Source organism: Lepisma saccharinum, chromosome 1, assembly GCF_977018435.1.
Source record: "Lepisma saccharinum chromosome 1, izLepSacc3.1, whole genome shotgun sequence".
NCBI classification, from domain to species: domain Eukaryota; kingdom Metazoa; phylum Arthropoda; class Insecta; order Zygentoma; family Lepismatidae; genus Lepisma; species Lepisma saccharinum.
Genome location: NC_139229.1, coordinates 95,819,184 through 95,836,717, shown reverse-complemented (window position 1 = coordinate 95,836,717; position 17,534 = coordinate 95,819,184). Strand labels below are relative to the sequence as shown.

Genomic DNA, 17,534 nt, shown 5'->3' with positions numbered 1-17,534 from the left:
GGGGACAGCGCCTGAACACTTCACCCACCTCCCGCCAGAATTATAACCTCCGCCTACACCAGGCCCTGGTTAACCGTGGATATCCCTCCATCCTGGTCACCAAGCAAATATCACGAGCTGCCTCACATACCACTACCACCAAGAAACCTGCTGCCACCAACCCACCTGCACTCATCACCCAATATCATCCCCACCTCAACAAAATCAGGCACACACTGCACTCTCTTCTCCCAATCCTCCACAGTGATCCCGAAACCAAAAACATATTTCCCGACAAACCCAGGGTGGTTTTCAAACTCCCCCCTAACCACCAAAACATCCTGGTCCACAACACTCCTTCACCACACATCCAACACCCCCCTGCCCATAAATGCAACCGACCCAGGTGCAAGACCTGCCCCATCCTCATCACTTCTCACACCCTCCAGGTGCACACGGCCACTGGCAAATTTACCCTCCATCCCAAAGGGACCTGCCATGCCTCAAACCTTATCTACATCCTCACCTGCAACATCTGTGGTGATTTTTACCTGGGGGAAACATCAACGGCCCTCAACCTCCGCATCAATAACCACCGCTCCTCCACCCACAACCTGGACTTCACTATCGCCGTCCACACCAACCACCACAACATCAGTTTCAACGACTGCTTCCGGGTAGCGATCATCCACCTCCTACCCCAACCAGCCAACACCTCTGTTCGCAAAAGATGGGAGAGGGCCTATATATCGGCCATGAGTGCAACCACTCCACCTGGCTTGAACAAGGCCACCCAGTAATGCCCAACCCTCACCCACCCTCCCGCCCTCCCTCCCAACTCATCCTACACACTCACAGTTTACGACGAGCCTAATGACGAAACAGTGTTTTTTTCGTTCTACGCACCGCTTCTTCTTCAATGGGGACCTGGCAACTCTGCAGGACCCCAACTTCCGGTTCCGTCTTCTGTTTCTTCTCACACCGATGATGCTATAAATTAGCGAAAATTTTGAATTTTCCTACTGTCCGGTGAGTGTTTCCTTTTACCTTATTTGATTTTTACTTAGCCCTTTTGGCCCTCCTTGCTTTTATCCATTATATATATATATAATGACTGGGTAGCAGTCATTGCCCTAATCCACCAACACTTCAGTACAGAGCCTTGAACACGTAATGTGGAAAACGACCCAAGAAACAGGTTCCCAAGGGCGGTATGTGAATTTATGGAGTGATTTGCAGTCACGAAATGGCATTAATTTGGAAAGAAAAATAAAATTAATAAAATAAATAAATAGCATGCGTAACACAAGAAGAAACATCGCAATGTGATTCCAGATATCAGGTGTTGGATTGTGTACTAGAGTTTATTCTTCTATGTTATTAGAATATAAATAGTATCCTGAGAGTTATTTCATACCAAGGTGACAAACCACAAGTGTCGCTTGGAAGCGAGCAGTCTGTAATCAATGCAGCCTACCATAGGGACACCAGCTCTGACTGCACTGTTTCCTCAAGGAGATGTTAGACCAAAGCTACATGTGACAAACGATACGGGGATTTCAAACAAGTGACACAGCAATCAACAGCAACACTTCACATCGTAGTAGCATGACAGGCAGCACAGGCCAGCGTTGGTGAAATTCTCAAGCGATAAGTGTCATGTGCCGCTTGTCGCTTTGGTGCGTAATCCCCCTAAAGCAAGACACTCATTGCATCGCGCAAGCGCGAGCAACAAACCACGGCAACACGTTGCAAGATATTGAGGAAATAACCCAGTTTGAGCGACACACAAGCAACACATGCAGCTTATGCAGCTTATCGTGTCGCCTAGATCTGTTGTTGTAACGTGTGGTTTATCGTATCGCCTAGATCAGTTATTCGCACAATTAGCAGCAAACGTTTGCTAGTAGATTGAAGGCACCATGTCGCTTGTCACTTCATTGGGAACTCCCCCTGTAGCACGTTGCTTCGGTCTGTGTACAGACCCTCTGATTGGGGGGGGGGGGGGGGCAAAGCATTAATGAAAGTTCAGTCGGGAAAGAAAAACCTCATTTTTTCTCACTGTTTTAGCTTCATTGCATCAATGGGGGGTGTGTGTGTGTGTGTGTGTGTGTGTGTGTGTGTGTGTGTGTGTGTGTGTGTGTGTGTGTGTGTGTGTGTGTGTGTGTGTGTGTGTGTGTGTGTGTGTGTGTGTGTGTGTGTGTGTGTGTGTGTGTGTGTGTGTGTGTGTGTGTGTGTGTGTGTGTGTGTGTGTGTGTGTGTGTGTGTGTGTGTGTGTGTGTGTGTGTGTGTGTTTTTTTTTGTGTGTGAGAGAGAGAGAGAGAGAGATCTAATGCAGGAACATAGAGGCACCATAACGAATAAATAAATTGTCTCTGACATGTGTTGTGCCCCTTTTCTTCCAAACAATTGTATTCATGCATTTAAGACAAAACTGTAGGAGCAAGAGTCTGAAGTATAGTTTTTTCTCTCTCTGGTAATTTACAATGCATTACAGAAAACAACAATATTGTGAGCGAAGTGAGATAGAACATTTTTAGATCCAAATTTTGCAAACTGAAAACAATATTGTTTTAATATGGCACAAAAAAAAAAAAAAAAAAAAAAAAAAATCATGGGCCGCCATGGCATTGTTTTACAATTTTTTCATTTCGATGCCCAGAGCCAACTCCTGCTGCCTCCTAGCTACGGCTCTGAACTTGACAAGACTGTAAGAAAAACAGACATTGCGATCGAAGCGAACATGAAAATTTTACGAAATGTATTTTTATTTGTACAAAATTTGACATTGAGCGGGGCAATTACTCCCTATGTGCTCCCTGCAGGTACTCTTTGCCACCTGGAAGAAATAATGCAAGATAGACGTGAAAACAAATCCCATCTTGGGTATATTTTTGTCCTGCTACTCTTAGATTCTACTAGTCTTGCTTTCTTGTACCGCAATGTGTGTCCCCCCCTAGAGATTTCCGTTCAGGGGAGGGGCAATAAGAGTATAATATTGTTTAATAACGGCGATAAGATTCCTCTACACTAAATTTCTAGGTGAAAGTATAATAATGTAGGGACATAGACATCTGGAAAGGTGGGGGGGGAGGGCAAGGATGACCATGCCTACCCCCTTAAAAATCAAATATCAACCTAAAAGTATATATTTAACATGTATAATTTGAATTCAGTCATAGTAATTTACATTTTCTCAGTTATTTATTTCAGATATTGAACGCAACTGGTATATTACCCATTTATGGCATTCATTATACAATAATTTTGTGATAACATTATTGAAAAATTGCACAGATCAATGTAGTATATATACAGAAAACATTTAACAAACATGCAAGTCTTAGGTTCTATCGGAATTTATGTAATTTTAGTATATTCCTTTTCAAAATTGCGGTCGGGCAAAATAAGTCCACACTGTTTTCACTTTTGATGGTATCATTCAATGTTTTATACATATTCCAAATTGGGTATATTGCCAGAGCGTTGGTTCTATTACGACGGAGGCTGAAGAGTTGCCTTTTTGGTCGTAATTTGCTTGAGGGGGGACATAGAAGTCTAGCTTTGACAGGGCGAAAGGAGCTTCAATGAGATTATTTAAAATTTTGTGGAAGGAAATGAGCTGATGCATGATGCGTCTGCTGTTGAGAGTTGTTAGGTTAAAATATCTAAGAAGGCTCTCACGGGATTCCATTTGAGGGTAAATACCATCTACTTTGTACATTATAAATCCCAGAAGTCTGTAAGCCTTGTTTGTTATGAAGTTAATGTGCCCGTGAAATGTAAGTTTAGAATCAAACAGAACTCCTAGATCTTTGATTGTTTCTACCCATTTTAATTTTTGTTTATTTATGCAATATGAGTATTTTATTGATTTAGTGTTTCGAGTATATGACATTTGGTAACATTTTTCGCTATTTAAGATTAGTTTGTTGCTTTTGCACCATTCCACAAGACTGTTTATATCTGCTTGTAACTCGGGGCAGTCACTGTAACTGCAAATTCTTTTGTATATTTTTAAATCGTCTGCAAAAAGTAGTTTACCCGATTGATTCAGATGTTCATGAAGATCATTTATGTACATGAGAAAGAATAAGGAACCAGGGTTAGAGCCTTGGGTAACTCCACATTCATCGGAAGTATTTCCCTGAAACGTGACGTACTGTTTGTGGTTTGTTAAGTAGGATTGACACAATTGTAACATTGGATTCAATAGATTGTATGATTTCAGTTATTCTATTAAGATTCTATGGTTTACGGTATCAAATGCTTTCGAAAAATCTGTATATATTACACCTACTTGAGCTTCGCTATCCATCGTGGTTGCAATAAAATAAGTGATTTCTGATAGGTTGGTACAGACAGACTTTTTACATAAGAAACCATATTGATAAGGAAAGATCACTGACCGTATGTGATAAGAAATTTACTTGTAAAGAATTTGCTCTAAGAGCTTGGCAGGTGCTGCCAGGACTGTTGTCATCCTGTAATTCTCTACATCATTTTGCTTATTTGTTTTTGGCATCGGAGTAATTTTTGCTAATTTCCAAATATCTGGAAATGTTGAGGTGGAGAACACAAGATTGAACAGCATGTGCAGGGTGTATTTGAGTATCGCACCGCATCCTTTAAGTATGTAAGGTGGAATTTTATCGGAACCAATAGATTTTTTCGGTTTAAGATTTTTTATGGCATCTTCGATTTCTTTAAGACTAATATCTGATAGGTTTAGTTTATCAAGTTCACTGTAAGATTGAATACTCAGCATCTTATTTTTTCCTTCATCATGCCGGTACACTGATTGAAAATATTTAGCAAACGCTGTTGTTACTTCTAGAGTGTCAGAAAGTACTTTACCTTGATATTGAAAAGGTTCTGCTCTTTTTTGTTTTTTCATATTTTTGGCAAAGCTGAAAATTAGATTAGGTGTATGAAGTATGTTATACTCTGTTCTTGAAATATAATGCATATATGCTTTTTGAATCCCTCGTTTAACAATATTTAGAAGTTCTTTAAATTTCTCATGATGATGATCACTGTGGAGAGCGTTATTTTTCTATTTTTTTTCCTGTGATATGCTTTCGTCCTGAAATTTCCCGTGAGAACCAGCTTGGAAATTTCTTTGGTTGAGTTTTTGTTGAAGGTACACATTTGTTAAATATGTCATACACCATTTCATAGAACTCATCAATAGCGGCATTAATATTAGTGTATTTCTTCAGATCATTCCAATTTACAGCTCTCATAAGATTATTCATTTTTTAAAAATCTGCATTCCTAAAGTTATAGTTATATTCTGCTTGAATTGAATTTTTTGTGATAGGTTTAAGTTTAGTCTTGGAGATGTCAATATTTAAAGCTGGGTGATGAATATCTTCTGGCATGAGAGGATCGGATTTCTTTGTTACTGTTATGCTATTAATATTACTTAACACTAAATGTAACGTCAGTTCGTTATCATTTTTTTTATGTCATTGAAGCTATTTAGTTGGTGGAGTGACATGAAATGACTCAATTCTACGCAAGCTTCGTTTGAGAATAAGAGATTGTGATCAGCCTCTATTATCTGAGGGAAATTAAAATCCCCTGCAATAATAAGGGAAGACCCCTGCCCATAAAGTGATTCCAAAGTTTGATAAAAAGAACTGTATACAGATCCGATTCTTTTTTTGGGGGAAATAGGCTACACAAATATATATATTTATTTCGCTAATTTTTACTAACAAGTAATTTATCAGAGGGTCAATTACCAGAGTTTCAATTTTGATAGCTCGAAATGCCCTGTTTACACCCAGAAGTACCCCTCCCCCCAAGCCTTTGTCAGAAGATTCTGCATCGCGATCCGACCAAAACAAAATGTATTTATCGTCAATTACTTCACTGTCATTGAATGATGGATTTAACCATGTTTTCATAGCCATGATTACGTCAAAATTGTTACTTAATATACTGAGGTAGAATGTTTTGAGTTTAGTTCTTAAGCCCCTCACATTTTGGTAGGAAACACTTACATGTGCAGTACCTTTATTGACATAATTGCTGGTCATGTGACCATTACCATTTACTTGTTTGCATCTGGCCTCACATCAGGCTCTCTTTCCTTGGTTGCTTCCCTGGCACTTTGGATATTGCTGAGTGAAGGGAGGGGGAAACTGGTGACCTATTTCCGATATCCAGTTGTTGTCTTCTTTCCTTGTCCCATTGGAGGTGGAGGGGGAAACTGATCACCGCATGAAGATGGCTGGAATGCGGTCATTGTCACTTGTGCTCCCTGAGACGTCACATTTTCATTGCTGGGGGGTGGAGGGAAAGGCTCTTTCTGGGAACTGGACACATCTGAAGGTTCTCGGGTCTAACTACTCCATGCTGGTCCCAAAAAAACATGAGCATCACTTTACCTGCTGAGGGTTGGACATGGGCCTTCTTGGTGGTGGTTAGTCAGGATGTTTCCATTGCTTTGACTGTACCTTGGTCTCTGGGTCATAGTGATAGACCCACGTTTCATCCTGGGTGATTAGTCTGTCAAGAAAGTCCTCCTGGTTTTCCTGGCTCATGGTCAAATTAGCCTGGGAGCACGTGACTCGTTCCTGCATTTGGAAAGGTGTGAGTAGCCGAGGAATCCATTGGGCAGACACCTTCCGCATGTGCAAATGGTCGTGGATGATTTTTTTCCACAGACCCCTCACTGATCTTGGCAAATGGTTGTATGGCGATCCTCTATAATGGCAGCTTTCACTTGCCCAATGGTGTCTTCGTCAATGGCTGACTGGGGTCGCCCGGGAATGGGGCTGTTTCTACTGAAGTCCGACCACACTTGAACTGACGGTGCAAGTGCTTCACTACGTCATACGATGGGGCATCCTCTCCATAAGTCTCTTTCATCTCATCAAAAGTTTCCTTTGGTGTGCAGCCTCTCAGGTAAGGAGACTTGATGACTGCTTGGTATTCCACCTGATCCATCATTACACCTTGCCTCAATTTAGTACCTCTAAGACTAAGAGGAGTTCTGAATTGCGAATTACCTCATGAGCTATGCACATATCTGTCATTACACATATAAAGTTTCAGTATTCTACATTAACTAGAACTGGGTCAGGGGAAATCTTTAATGAACGTCCCTCGTATGTGGTTTGGTAGGTTGTTATACAAGAGAATCCCTGTGTAGCTAGGTCCTTTTTCATATAAAATTCTATTGTGTACAAGTATTAGTAAATTAGTTTTATTTCTTATGTTATAATCGTGTATGTCATGGTGGCTCCTAAATAATTCATGGAAGTTTGCTTTTACATAATAGAGCAGGTGAAAAATGTACAAGCATGGGAGTGGCAGAACACCTAGATTCTTGAACACTTTCCTACATGGTTCCTTTGATCTTGCCCCATCATGATTCGAACAACCTTCTTTTGTAAAATAAAGATCTGACAACTCTTGTATGCATTACCCAAGAATATAATTCTGTATGTTACCAAGGATTGCAATAAGCTAAAATAAATTATTTTCATTGCCTCCAAATTTGTGGTAGCCTTTATTACTTTGACAGCATAGATTATTTTGCTCAGTTTGCCTGCCAAATAGTTGATTTGTGATTCCCAGCTCAGATTTTCATTGATCCACAGCCCTAAAAATTTAACAGATTTCTCATAATTAACTACATTGTGGTTTGCTACTTGCATGGTGAAAATTTACTGCTATAGTTTTATTAACATTCAGGTTTAGTTTGTTTGTTGAAAATCACTTACTGAGATCCTCTATTGTGTGACTAATGTTGGAAAGAAGTTCACTTTTTGAGCCAGTCATCACCATACTTGTATCGTCAGCGTATAACACAGATTTCGTTGAACTTGAACTTAGGTTTATTGGTAAGTCATTTATGTATAACATGAACAGTATTGGTCCCAGTATAGATCCCTGGGGAACTCCACATGTTATTTTACATTATTCTGAGACACATGTTGTGCACCTGCTTTTTTCATCTACCTGCCTGATCTCTACGACTTGGGTGCAGTACGATCAAAACCAATCATTTGCTTTGACTCTTATTCCATACTGATTTAGCTTCTGTAGTAGCTGACTATGTGGCACTAAGTCAAAAGCTTTTGTCAAATCAAGGAACAGCCCTACATTGGTCCCTATTGTCTAACAGGTCCGTGACTTATTCTAGGTACAGTAGGCACCCTCTAGTTCGGCTTTGGTTGGTTCGGCCTGCCCAACACCACCTTGCCAGCGACAAGTTACCACTTGTTTGTCTAGCACTGGAAAGTATTGTGCTGTACAGATCAGTCGTCTACAGCTCTTGCTATTGTGCAGACTTACTGCTCGCGTTTATTTTTTTCGTCTGTACACTCAAACATGGTTTAAACTACCATATAACTAATGTTAATGTATGCCCCTACTGTTTATAGAATTTATTGGTGTTTTTTGCATTACTTCGGTTCATTCGGCCATTTTTTAGTTCAGCCTACGGTTCGGTCCTGAGGTGGCTGAACTAGAGGGCACCTACTGTATTCAAATACAGCTGATACCATTGATTTCCCTCTACAAAATCTGTTTTGAGAAGTGTTGATGATATTGTTTTTGTTCAAAAATAGTGTGATTTGATTATACATGACAGTTTCAAGAATTTTTGAGAATTGGGAGAGTAATGAAACTGGTCTCTAATTTTCCATGCTTTGTTTATCACCCTTCTTATATATGGGTTTTGTTGGGGAATGTAAATTCTCTGTTTGATAATTGTGGAAGGTATTTCATCTACACCACAGGACCATTTACTTTTCATTTTATTGATGATAACTTTTATTTCATTGGTAGTGACTGGATGCACGAACATTGTTTTGTGACAAGAATTTACATTTACTTCACATATCCTTCTTTTATTGTCTTGGGAAGTTATCAATTTTTGTGCAATTCCCACATAGTATTTATTAAACATTGTTGCTACTTTTAAAGGATTCTTTACAGTTTCACTGTTTTGATTTAGAGTGATGTTATCCATTCTTTTATTATTTGTTTGAACCTAATTCATACACAAAAATTTAGTTACCAAGAGCATTCCAGGCATATATTTTCTCCTGTATTATTAATATAAGTAACGATAACAGGACGTGGTCGATTATCTAGAATGTTTGTTAATATATTCGCAACCACTGAACCAAATATCATAGCAATTATCACATTCATAGAAATGCTTCATGTAAAAGAATCTGACGTTGCAGCGAAAACTCAATTTGCTTCCATTATAAGCAGACTAATACCATGCAGCAAAACAGACACCAGTGCCTCTAGCGGTATCATATCTGAGTGGAACCCGCCAGAGAGCCCAGAACAGTGCAGTTTTCAACACTACATGTTCAAGGCTCTGTAACCTCAGTATGGAAAAGAACCACCTCAGTATGCAAAAGAAGGGAGAGGGCCTACATATATCAGCCACAAGTGCAGCCACCCCTCAGCCAGAACAAGGCCACCCAGTAATGTCCCCCCATCCTCACCTTCTACAACTCTTTTCTGGACCTGTCAACATTGCAAGTTACGCTATCACTTCGTCCTTGTTGCGAAGTTCCATGCTTTATTTCTGCACGTGAAGATGTGGCTCGCGGCCACAAAAATTTGAATTTTTCCTGTGTTTGGTAAGTGTTTCCTCTTTCCTCTTTTACTTGTTATTAACCCTTCTTCCTTTTGGGTGTGGGATCCCGAAAATTCAGTACCGAGATTGGAAAAAAAATTCCTATCCAAACCCTGACTTTGCAAAACGACTTCCCGACTTTTTGGGATCCCGAACAGTCAGGGAAATTCAAAATAGTCATTTTTAAAAGTGGTTAATTCTCATCGTTTTCTGTATTGTAAGTGTCCGGAAATTGTTAGTTTCTATTCCAGAAATGCAAAAACAATCACCTTAGGTGAAAATTACATGTAGAATTCAAGATTTCCTGTGTGTCAGGGAAATTTTGAACATTTCCCGTACCAAAAATGTCCTTACTTACTCAGGATTTTAAAAAACTCCCATCCTGATCCCCTCCTGACGAAAAAAATCTGTTCCGCACATCCCTACTAGTATGGATCAACATGCAAATTGTCGTAGTTGAGGGGATGCTTTATTTTTTAAATATTTTTTAAAAATTTTCTTAACTGGGGGTAACATTCCTCCCACTTTGAGCATTGGTGCGTGTTTGTGTGCATGAGGGTCGTTGCCTTATATTCAAGGGACCCCAAGTTCAGTGCCTAATGGAGGCACATAGTGGTTCAGATCTCACTTTAAATTATAGATAGCTCCAGGCAGTGTGCAAATTAACAGCAGGGTTTCGGAGCGGAGCGGATCAACGCTCCGGCTGTTTCCCACGCTCCGGAGCGAGATTCTAAGAAATTGTTTGTTTCGCTCCGGAGCGGAGCGATGTCTTAGCATACGTACAACGAGAAAGCGTAGAAGCGTAGAAGAAGTGTGGCAAACCTGGAGGGCCAGGGGTGTGGAGAAGGCAAGGGAAAGCTTCGATCTTCACTGGACTGTTTTCGTGAAGAGAGCGATATTATTATTATTATTACATTTTCATTATCACTTTTACTACTCTACTACTACTTCTGGGGACAATATATTTCAATAGCAGGTGTGCCACCTGTGGTTTTATAAACACTCTCATTTCCTGCCACCAGGGATTGCGACTGAAACTCATTTCGGTTCAACTTCTGGTTCGGGCTAAGCACTTCGGCATATCGGCCCGACGTTACAGTCCACGCCACGGGAGAAGTGAGTTATTCCGGAATATTGGTTCGAGTAACACTGGCGAAATTACTGTAGAGAATCCATTTGACCTAAAAGCCAAAAGCGCACAGAGGAAAGGCTAAGCAACTTGTAGGGAGGAAGATAAAAGGCAGACAGGTGTTCATGCAATACACTCGCTGGTGCATGATTGCCATATCTAACTTTCTTTTATGCTGGTTATGTATGATACTTTGAATGTAGGGAAAGGGAAAAGTTTAAAGTAATTGGAAATTCAGGTTGCTAATTTTAGCTTTTCGATTTTTGAATGTATGAAGTTGAAAATCGGAATCATGCTTATTAATGTTACCATAAACACGGCCAATTAGGAAACGTTTTAATTTAAAATACAGAGTTTTCATATCTAACTTTCTAAAAATCCTGACACTAGATTTGATTTGATTTTTGTTACTTAGCTTTGAATTTTGGCTAATCGCGACGATGTTAATGAGAGAATTGATAAATATGTACTGAAAAAAAAGTAGCGTGCTGTACCCCTATAACATAGTGGTAACAACGTCGCCTTGTAATGAAGGGACACTGGGATCGATACCCGGTGGAGGGACATAGTGGCGTGAATCCCACTTTAGGTAGGATTTAAACTGTAGGTCTATTCTCGATAGCGTATTGTTGAGTCTTAAATCCACCAAAAGTCCATAACAAAAGGCATTGTTTGAACGTATGTTGAATGTATAATTGCAATGTATATTGTGATAAATTAATCCTTAAGCAAATATACATTTGTAATTCCGTTTAACAACAAGAGACTTCACTTTCCTTTACATCTATTCACAAGAGCATAAAAATACAACTTAGAAATTAATTTCCAAATGAACAACCTCTTATTCATATCTTTTACGTATGTGTGTGTTTTCTGAAATTTGACAAAGTCCTAATAATGTATTCTCTTCATAAGTGTCTATTACATAACAGAAAGCATCATCAATATCAGACGAATAACGAATTCCATGGGAATATTTCTGCGAGTTCGTGGATGTGAGTTCAGCTCTCCACGACAAATGGTGTTGGTTTTACCCACGTTAATGTCATTGGTTTGTGTTTGTTTCTCTATCACAGTATATTTCTTTTCCGTAGTTTTGGTGTCCTATTTTTTTGCCGACTTATCTAGGATTTGTTTAAAATTACGGATCATGAGAAATATACGATTAAAGGCAAGGCAAAGTTAATAGTCCTGTAAAGACAAATTGAAACTTATACTTAGTTGAAAGGACAATTGGTCATTGTTGATTACAATTATAGAAATAGCTTGATCGAAATACTTGGTTTTCTTTTACATACATTTTTGTAACTCTGTCTCTGTCTCTGTCTGTCTGTCTCTCTCTCTCTCTGTCTCTCTCTCTCTATCTCTCTCTATCTCTATCTCTATCTCTATCTATCTCTCTATCTCTATCTATCTCTCTATCTATCTATAATGTGCATAATTGATTGATTGATTTACTTCATTTTACTTCTCTTCTTTGTCGCTTTTCACTAATCGCCAAGATGGAGATGATCGATGTTATGATTAAATTGATGAAGGATACACACAAACATTGTACACTCGCCTCACTTTGTACTCCAGCATATTTGCAGAAGATACAATTCAACATACAAGTGTATAAATCAAACTTTATACAGCATATTTGCAGAAGATACAATTCAACATACAAGTGTATAAATCAAACTTATTACTAACTTCGTTGACCCTGTACAAGTCCATACCGGGATTTGAACCACCCCAAGGATCCCTGACGTCATAGGGTGCTGTGCTGTAGAGCGACCTTAAACAAAAAAGCTTTGGCCAAAAGTCCCTGCGCACCTCCCCCTTCACCCGTTCGACTAGGGCCATAAGAAAGCATGATCCACTCTGTCCCTCCCCTCCAAGCGGGACGATCATACAGACAAACAGCTAGAGTACGTGGAAACAGGACTGCAGGCTCTTTACCACTCCGTCACGGAAGTCGGCTTTAATGTGCACATTCCCATTATTCATAGTTGCATTACAGTATTCGTGTAAAAAAAAACTTTTAAACCGGATCGGAGCGTGCTGTCAAATGCACCACGCTCCGGAGCGGAGTGCTGTTGTCTCACGCTCCGCTCCGGATCGGAGGGTGCGTCTAAAATATCTGAACCACTCCACTCTGGAGTGGAGTACTGCTGTATCACGCTCCGCTCCGGATCAGAGTGTGTGTCTCAGAAAGCCGAACCACTCCACTCCGGAGCGGAGTGCTGTTGTATCACGCTCCGCTCCGGATCAGAGCGTACATCTCAAAAAGCTGAACCACTCCGCTCCAGAGCGGAGTGCTGTTATATCACGCTCCGCTCCGCTCCGGATCGGAGTGTGAGACTGAAAAAGTTGAACCACTCCGCTCCGGATCGGAGTGCTGTCGTACCACGCTCCGCTCCGGAGCAAGGAGCGGAGTAGAACTGGCGCTTCGAAGTCGCTCCGGAGCGCTCCTTTAGTACGCTCCGCACTCCACTCAGAAACCCTGATTAACAGTGTGCCAGGATTTCCCCCTCACAAAAAAATGTATCCCCAACAAAATAAACTTATTTTTATTCCTGTCAGGGATGGTTTTATCCCCCTTCGTAGAAAATGGAATTGAAACCATATAGTATAATTCTTAACTATCTAAGAAACAATTGAAGAAATCATTCGTGTCCATTAATTGTTCAATCATCAAATATTTCCCTGTTGAAAAATTTGCAGCCTTGTGGATTAAAGAAAAGGCACCATTCTGAAATTGACCAACTGCACTGCGCCGAGACAAGAGTTCATCACATTCCAGCAGGCTGTTTTCCGTTTAAGTTTTCATGGCATAGTGCTTCTATTTTACGTGCATTAAAAGTGTTCACAAGAAACTTGTAGGTAGGGTATATAGGTACAGGGTGGCCCAAAAAAAGGTAATTGAAACATAAGGTAACTAAAATTATTCGGTTACTTATTTTTTGGGCCACCCTGTATTATGTTTCCACTTGGCCAAATTTTCTGTGCTACTAGTTCGATAGCTCTTTTTGTGTACGAGTTTGGGTTTTCTTAGAATGTGCGTTTCTAAATTACGTGTAAATGTTATAAGATTTAATGACCTAGATTAGAACCAATGCAAAGCTATAGTTTAGTTTACTAACCGGTCCCCTAACACACACAAATTTGCATATATATCCCCCCCCATAAAAACGAACTCCCGACGAATTGAAATCACAAATATCCACTGAGTGAGCACCCCCCCCCCCCAAAAGCAAAAAGTGTAATTCGCACAGTGGGTCCAGGCCTGAATCTGATTAGCCTATCTACACAAAGTGGAGTTTAACAAGAACTCGCATATGCACATGCTCTGGAAACATGTTCATTGACTTCAGGTTTCGTAAAGCACTGACCAAATGTTCATATATCCAAGTTTCTCAGATGGCTTTCCACATCTTAAAGTAACTAAAACAGAACATACAGCACAGCAGTTTATGTGAGGTGTATCAGAAAATTCCAGTCCCTCTGTATGTGTTTTTCTTGTATGTACGCATTGCTTGCATTATAGAATTATTTTCCTGTAGTTTACGGTTATTACAAGCATAAGAAAACAGTTTTTCTTTGTGACGTTTCAGGAGAACACACGGTCCTTTCATCAGACATTTATTTTCATTTTGACTAAAACTTATACCTCTATATGTGGCTCATGAATGTTATATTCAGTGGCACCAACTTATATGGGCCTGAGGCACTCAAGTCCACATAATAATTTGAGTACTATTATCTTTTATTTTATAAGTAAAGTCCTTGCGCTTAAGAAAGAAAGAATTTTTCATTATTATGCATTTAAAGGATTCTCACAACTTAATTACTGACAAACTTTAATCAAAATATTTCATAATAATTTGTTACATATCCATTACCATACTTTTCAATGTCCTATATTATTAATACTCTCTGCTGTTGTATTGCTATTAAAAGTAAGGGACAATAAGCACTTATAACCAGAATGAGGATAGATGAGCACTATTTTTTTTTTAAATAGGCAGGTAAGAAGTACTGAAGAATAAAAAAGAGACATTAATATTGATGAATATCATAAATTTTTCATATTTTTTGTAAATTAGGCACTCAAAAAGCAATTATCTTCATATATTCATCTCAGATATGGGCCTAAAACAGTTTCTAAATGTAAAAACCTACATTTTATGACCAAGGAACATTTTATGGAAAATCATCAGACTATTCATGACATATTATTGCATAAAATTAAAGAACTAATCTCCAACTTAAGCTCATCAAATGCTTTTCTAAATTTGGCGTTACTGGTTAAATTAATTTCATGTCAAAGTTTTTGTAAACTTTTTTTTTTACAGCAACTGATGTCCAGGAGAAAGTAGCAGATCAAATTATTCTTGAACTTCTTGGCCTTGGAACAAAAAGTCCAATTGATGATTCCGTTCGCCTACAAACCCTTCAGAATAAGTGCAACATTGTCCTAGACACATACAACTTGATCAGACACTCTAATCATGCACTGATGAGCAGATTGCAAACACAATTGTCCGATCACGTAGACAAGCTCTTGAAGAATATGAACCACCGTGATCCGTTCATAAGTGAGCAAGAGTATGAAGACTTCAGGAGAGAACTATCTCGCCTGGAAAGAATCCGCCAACTGTTCGTCATGGAGAGTAACCCTTCTTTCTCTCAGTTATGCACAGCAGATCCTGTCAAGTCACTCCATGAAAATTGCAAGAAAGAGATTTTTACCATTGAAAGGTACATGCAGGACAATGACGAGAAAGTTCAGACTTTAATTACTGACCTGGCAGAGAACATACAAGACTTGGAAGTAGAGATGCTGCAGCGAGAGAGAAAAATGGTTGCGGAAGTCATGGGAAAGTCAATTGGAAAAGGCCGTTGGTTTAAATGTCCCAACGGCCATTATTACGTCATAGGAGAGTGTGGAGGCGCAATGCAGCAAAGCCATTGCATTGAATGCAATGCTCAAATTGGTGGAAGTAATCATCGTCTTTTACCTACAAACAGTTTCGCTGGTCCAGAAATGGATGGGAGTGCCAATCCAGCATGGCCTGGAATGCATTGAATATTTCTCCCTAGAAGCAGTATATCTTCTAGTGAATTAGTTGTTATTCACTTTGTGTATTCTTTTACCATATGCTTTTTGTTGAGGACTTTAATTGCTGAAAGTTTTCATTGAGTTTTGTGAAAGTGATCCTTGTTTACATATTTACTACCTATATTTTGATATTTTAATTCACAGCATACTTTGCCAATCACAAGAATTTAAATTTGTTCCAGAAATTAATATAATATGTAGTATTAAATAGAAAAAATATAACTATTATTATTTTCAAGAGTGAAGTCAGTGTAAGCTACTTGTGTATAAGGAAGAACATCATGAGCATAGATATTTTATTCACAATTTCTTTCTACAGGCATAGGTAGGTTCTTTTATCTTTTTTTAAAACTATAGAATTCAAAGTGTAAGAATATTGTCTTTTGTAATCTACAATTTCTTTTTTTTTCTTTTTTTAAAACTATAGAATTCAGAGTGTAAGAATATTGTCTTTTGTAATCTACAATGTAGGGTAACAGGTAATTTTCAAATGGCATAAATATAATATACAGCATAAAATAGAAATGTGTGGCTGTGTTATTGCTTTAATATTATCTAGAGTTTTTGTGGATATGTTAAACCAACTAATTTTATAATCCATTTTGTTTTTTTGTAGCTACAGTACCAGTTTTTTGTTTTTCTACTATGGTGTAGTAATAATATAAATTAAAAATACTAAAAGTTCTGTGTTATTGATGTAAGCATGTAATAAAGTATATATAACCATTTGTTTTGCTTATTGTGTATTTCAATAGTTGCATCTTATTTTTTTAGGGATGTGGCAAATTAAGTGATACTGTATTGGCATCATATTATTGGTAAAGTTACAAATAATTTTACTGATATTGTTTTGTATATGGTCTCTTATATAGTACAAAATTCTGTTGAATACATGGAAATATATAATTCATGGGCCATTTACAATTTTTACATCAGATCTGTAGAATATCGTGGAATTTTATTTCAGTATCAGCAGGAAAATCATATTATTTTATGAAGTATACGAGAAAATTAGCATTATTTAGAAGCATTTTGTTCTCTCAATAGTCGGAACATTTTTTTATTTGACAAGCATTGTTAGGGGAAAGTGTTTAAAACCATGTTCTTTTTATATTAACCTTTTGATTTCTTACTATTGCTAATGATAACTCTTGTTTGGTCAAAAGATCTCTATGAGAAGTATACATTACACAGTTTGTTGTATGATGTGCTGTTTATAAGACCTGTAATTGGCCTGTTTGTCACCCGAACTCCATGAAGAATCTGACTGGTTTGAAACTGTATTTAGATATCTAAATTTAAAAAACTTGTATATCCAATTTAGCATTTGTATTTGTAAAACTCAACTAAACTCCATGGTGCAACAGCTCTCTAAGGGACAGTGCCTGCCAGAATGGCTTTTCCATTCACAATACAATTTCTGTATCCTGGACTCTGACGATGCAATGGGAATGCAGCCACCTTGTAATCAAGGGATCCCAGCTTCAATCCCCAGTAGATGCATGGTGGTTGGGATTCTATTCATACTGTAGGTTTGGTCTCAATTAGTTTATCTGAATGTAGAATAGACTTAAAACAAATGTTGACAAACTTCAAGTTTCCATTTTCATACGTAATATTACATTCCAAGAAAAATTGTCTTAAAATATTCTGTTTAAAATGACATTAAGAAAAAGTACTACAATATAAATTAACATTGA

The 17,534-nt window shown here is 38.5% G+C and overlaps 1 protein-coding gene across 1 annotated transcript in view; it reads left to right on the top strand.

The window, feature by feature from the left end:
• LOC145998425 (NFX1-type zinc finger-containing protein 1-like) overlaps positions 1 to 16,560 on the top strand; it is a 44,059-nt gene extending 27,499 nt beyond the window's left edge. Inside the window, exon 11 of the mRNA XM_083134834.1 lies at positions 15,068 to 16,560. Coding sequence (XP_082990960.1) covers positions 15,068 to 15,801 — 734 coding nt within the window. The 3' untranslated portion in view covers positions 15,802 to 16,560. The remainder of the gene's footprint in view (positions 1 to 15,067) is intronic.
• The last annotated feature ends 974 nt before the right edge of the window (positions 16,561 to 17,534 follow it).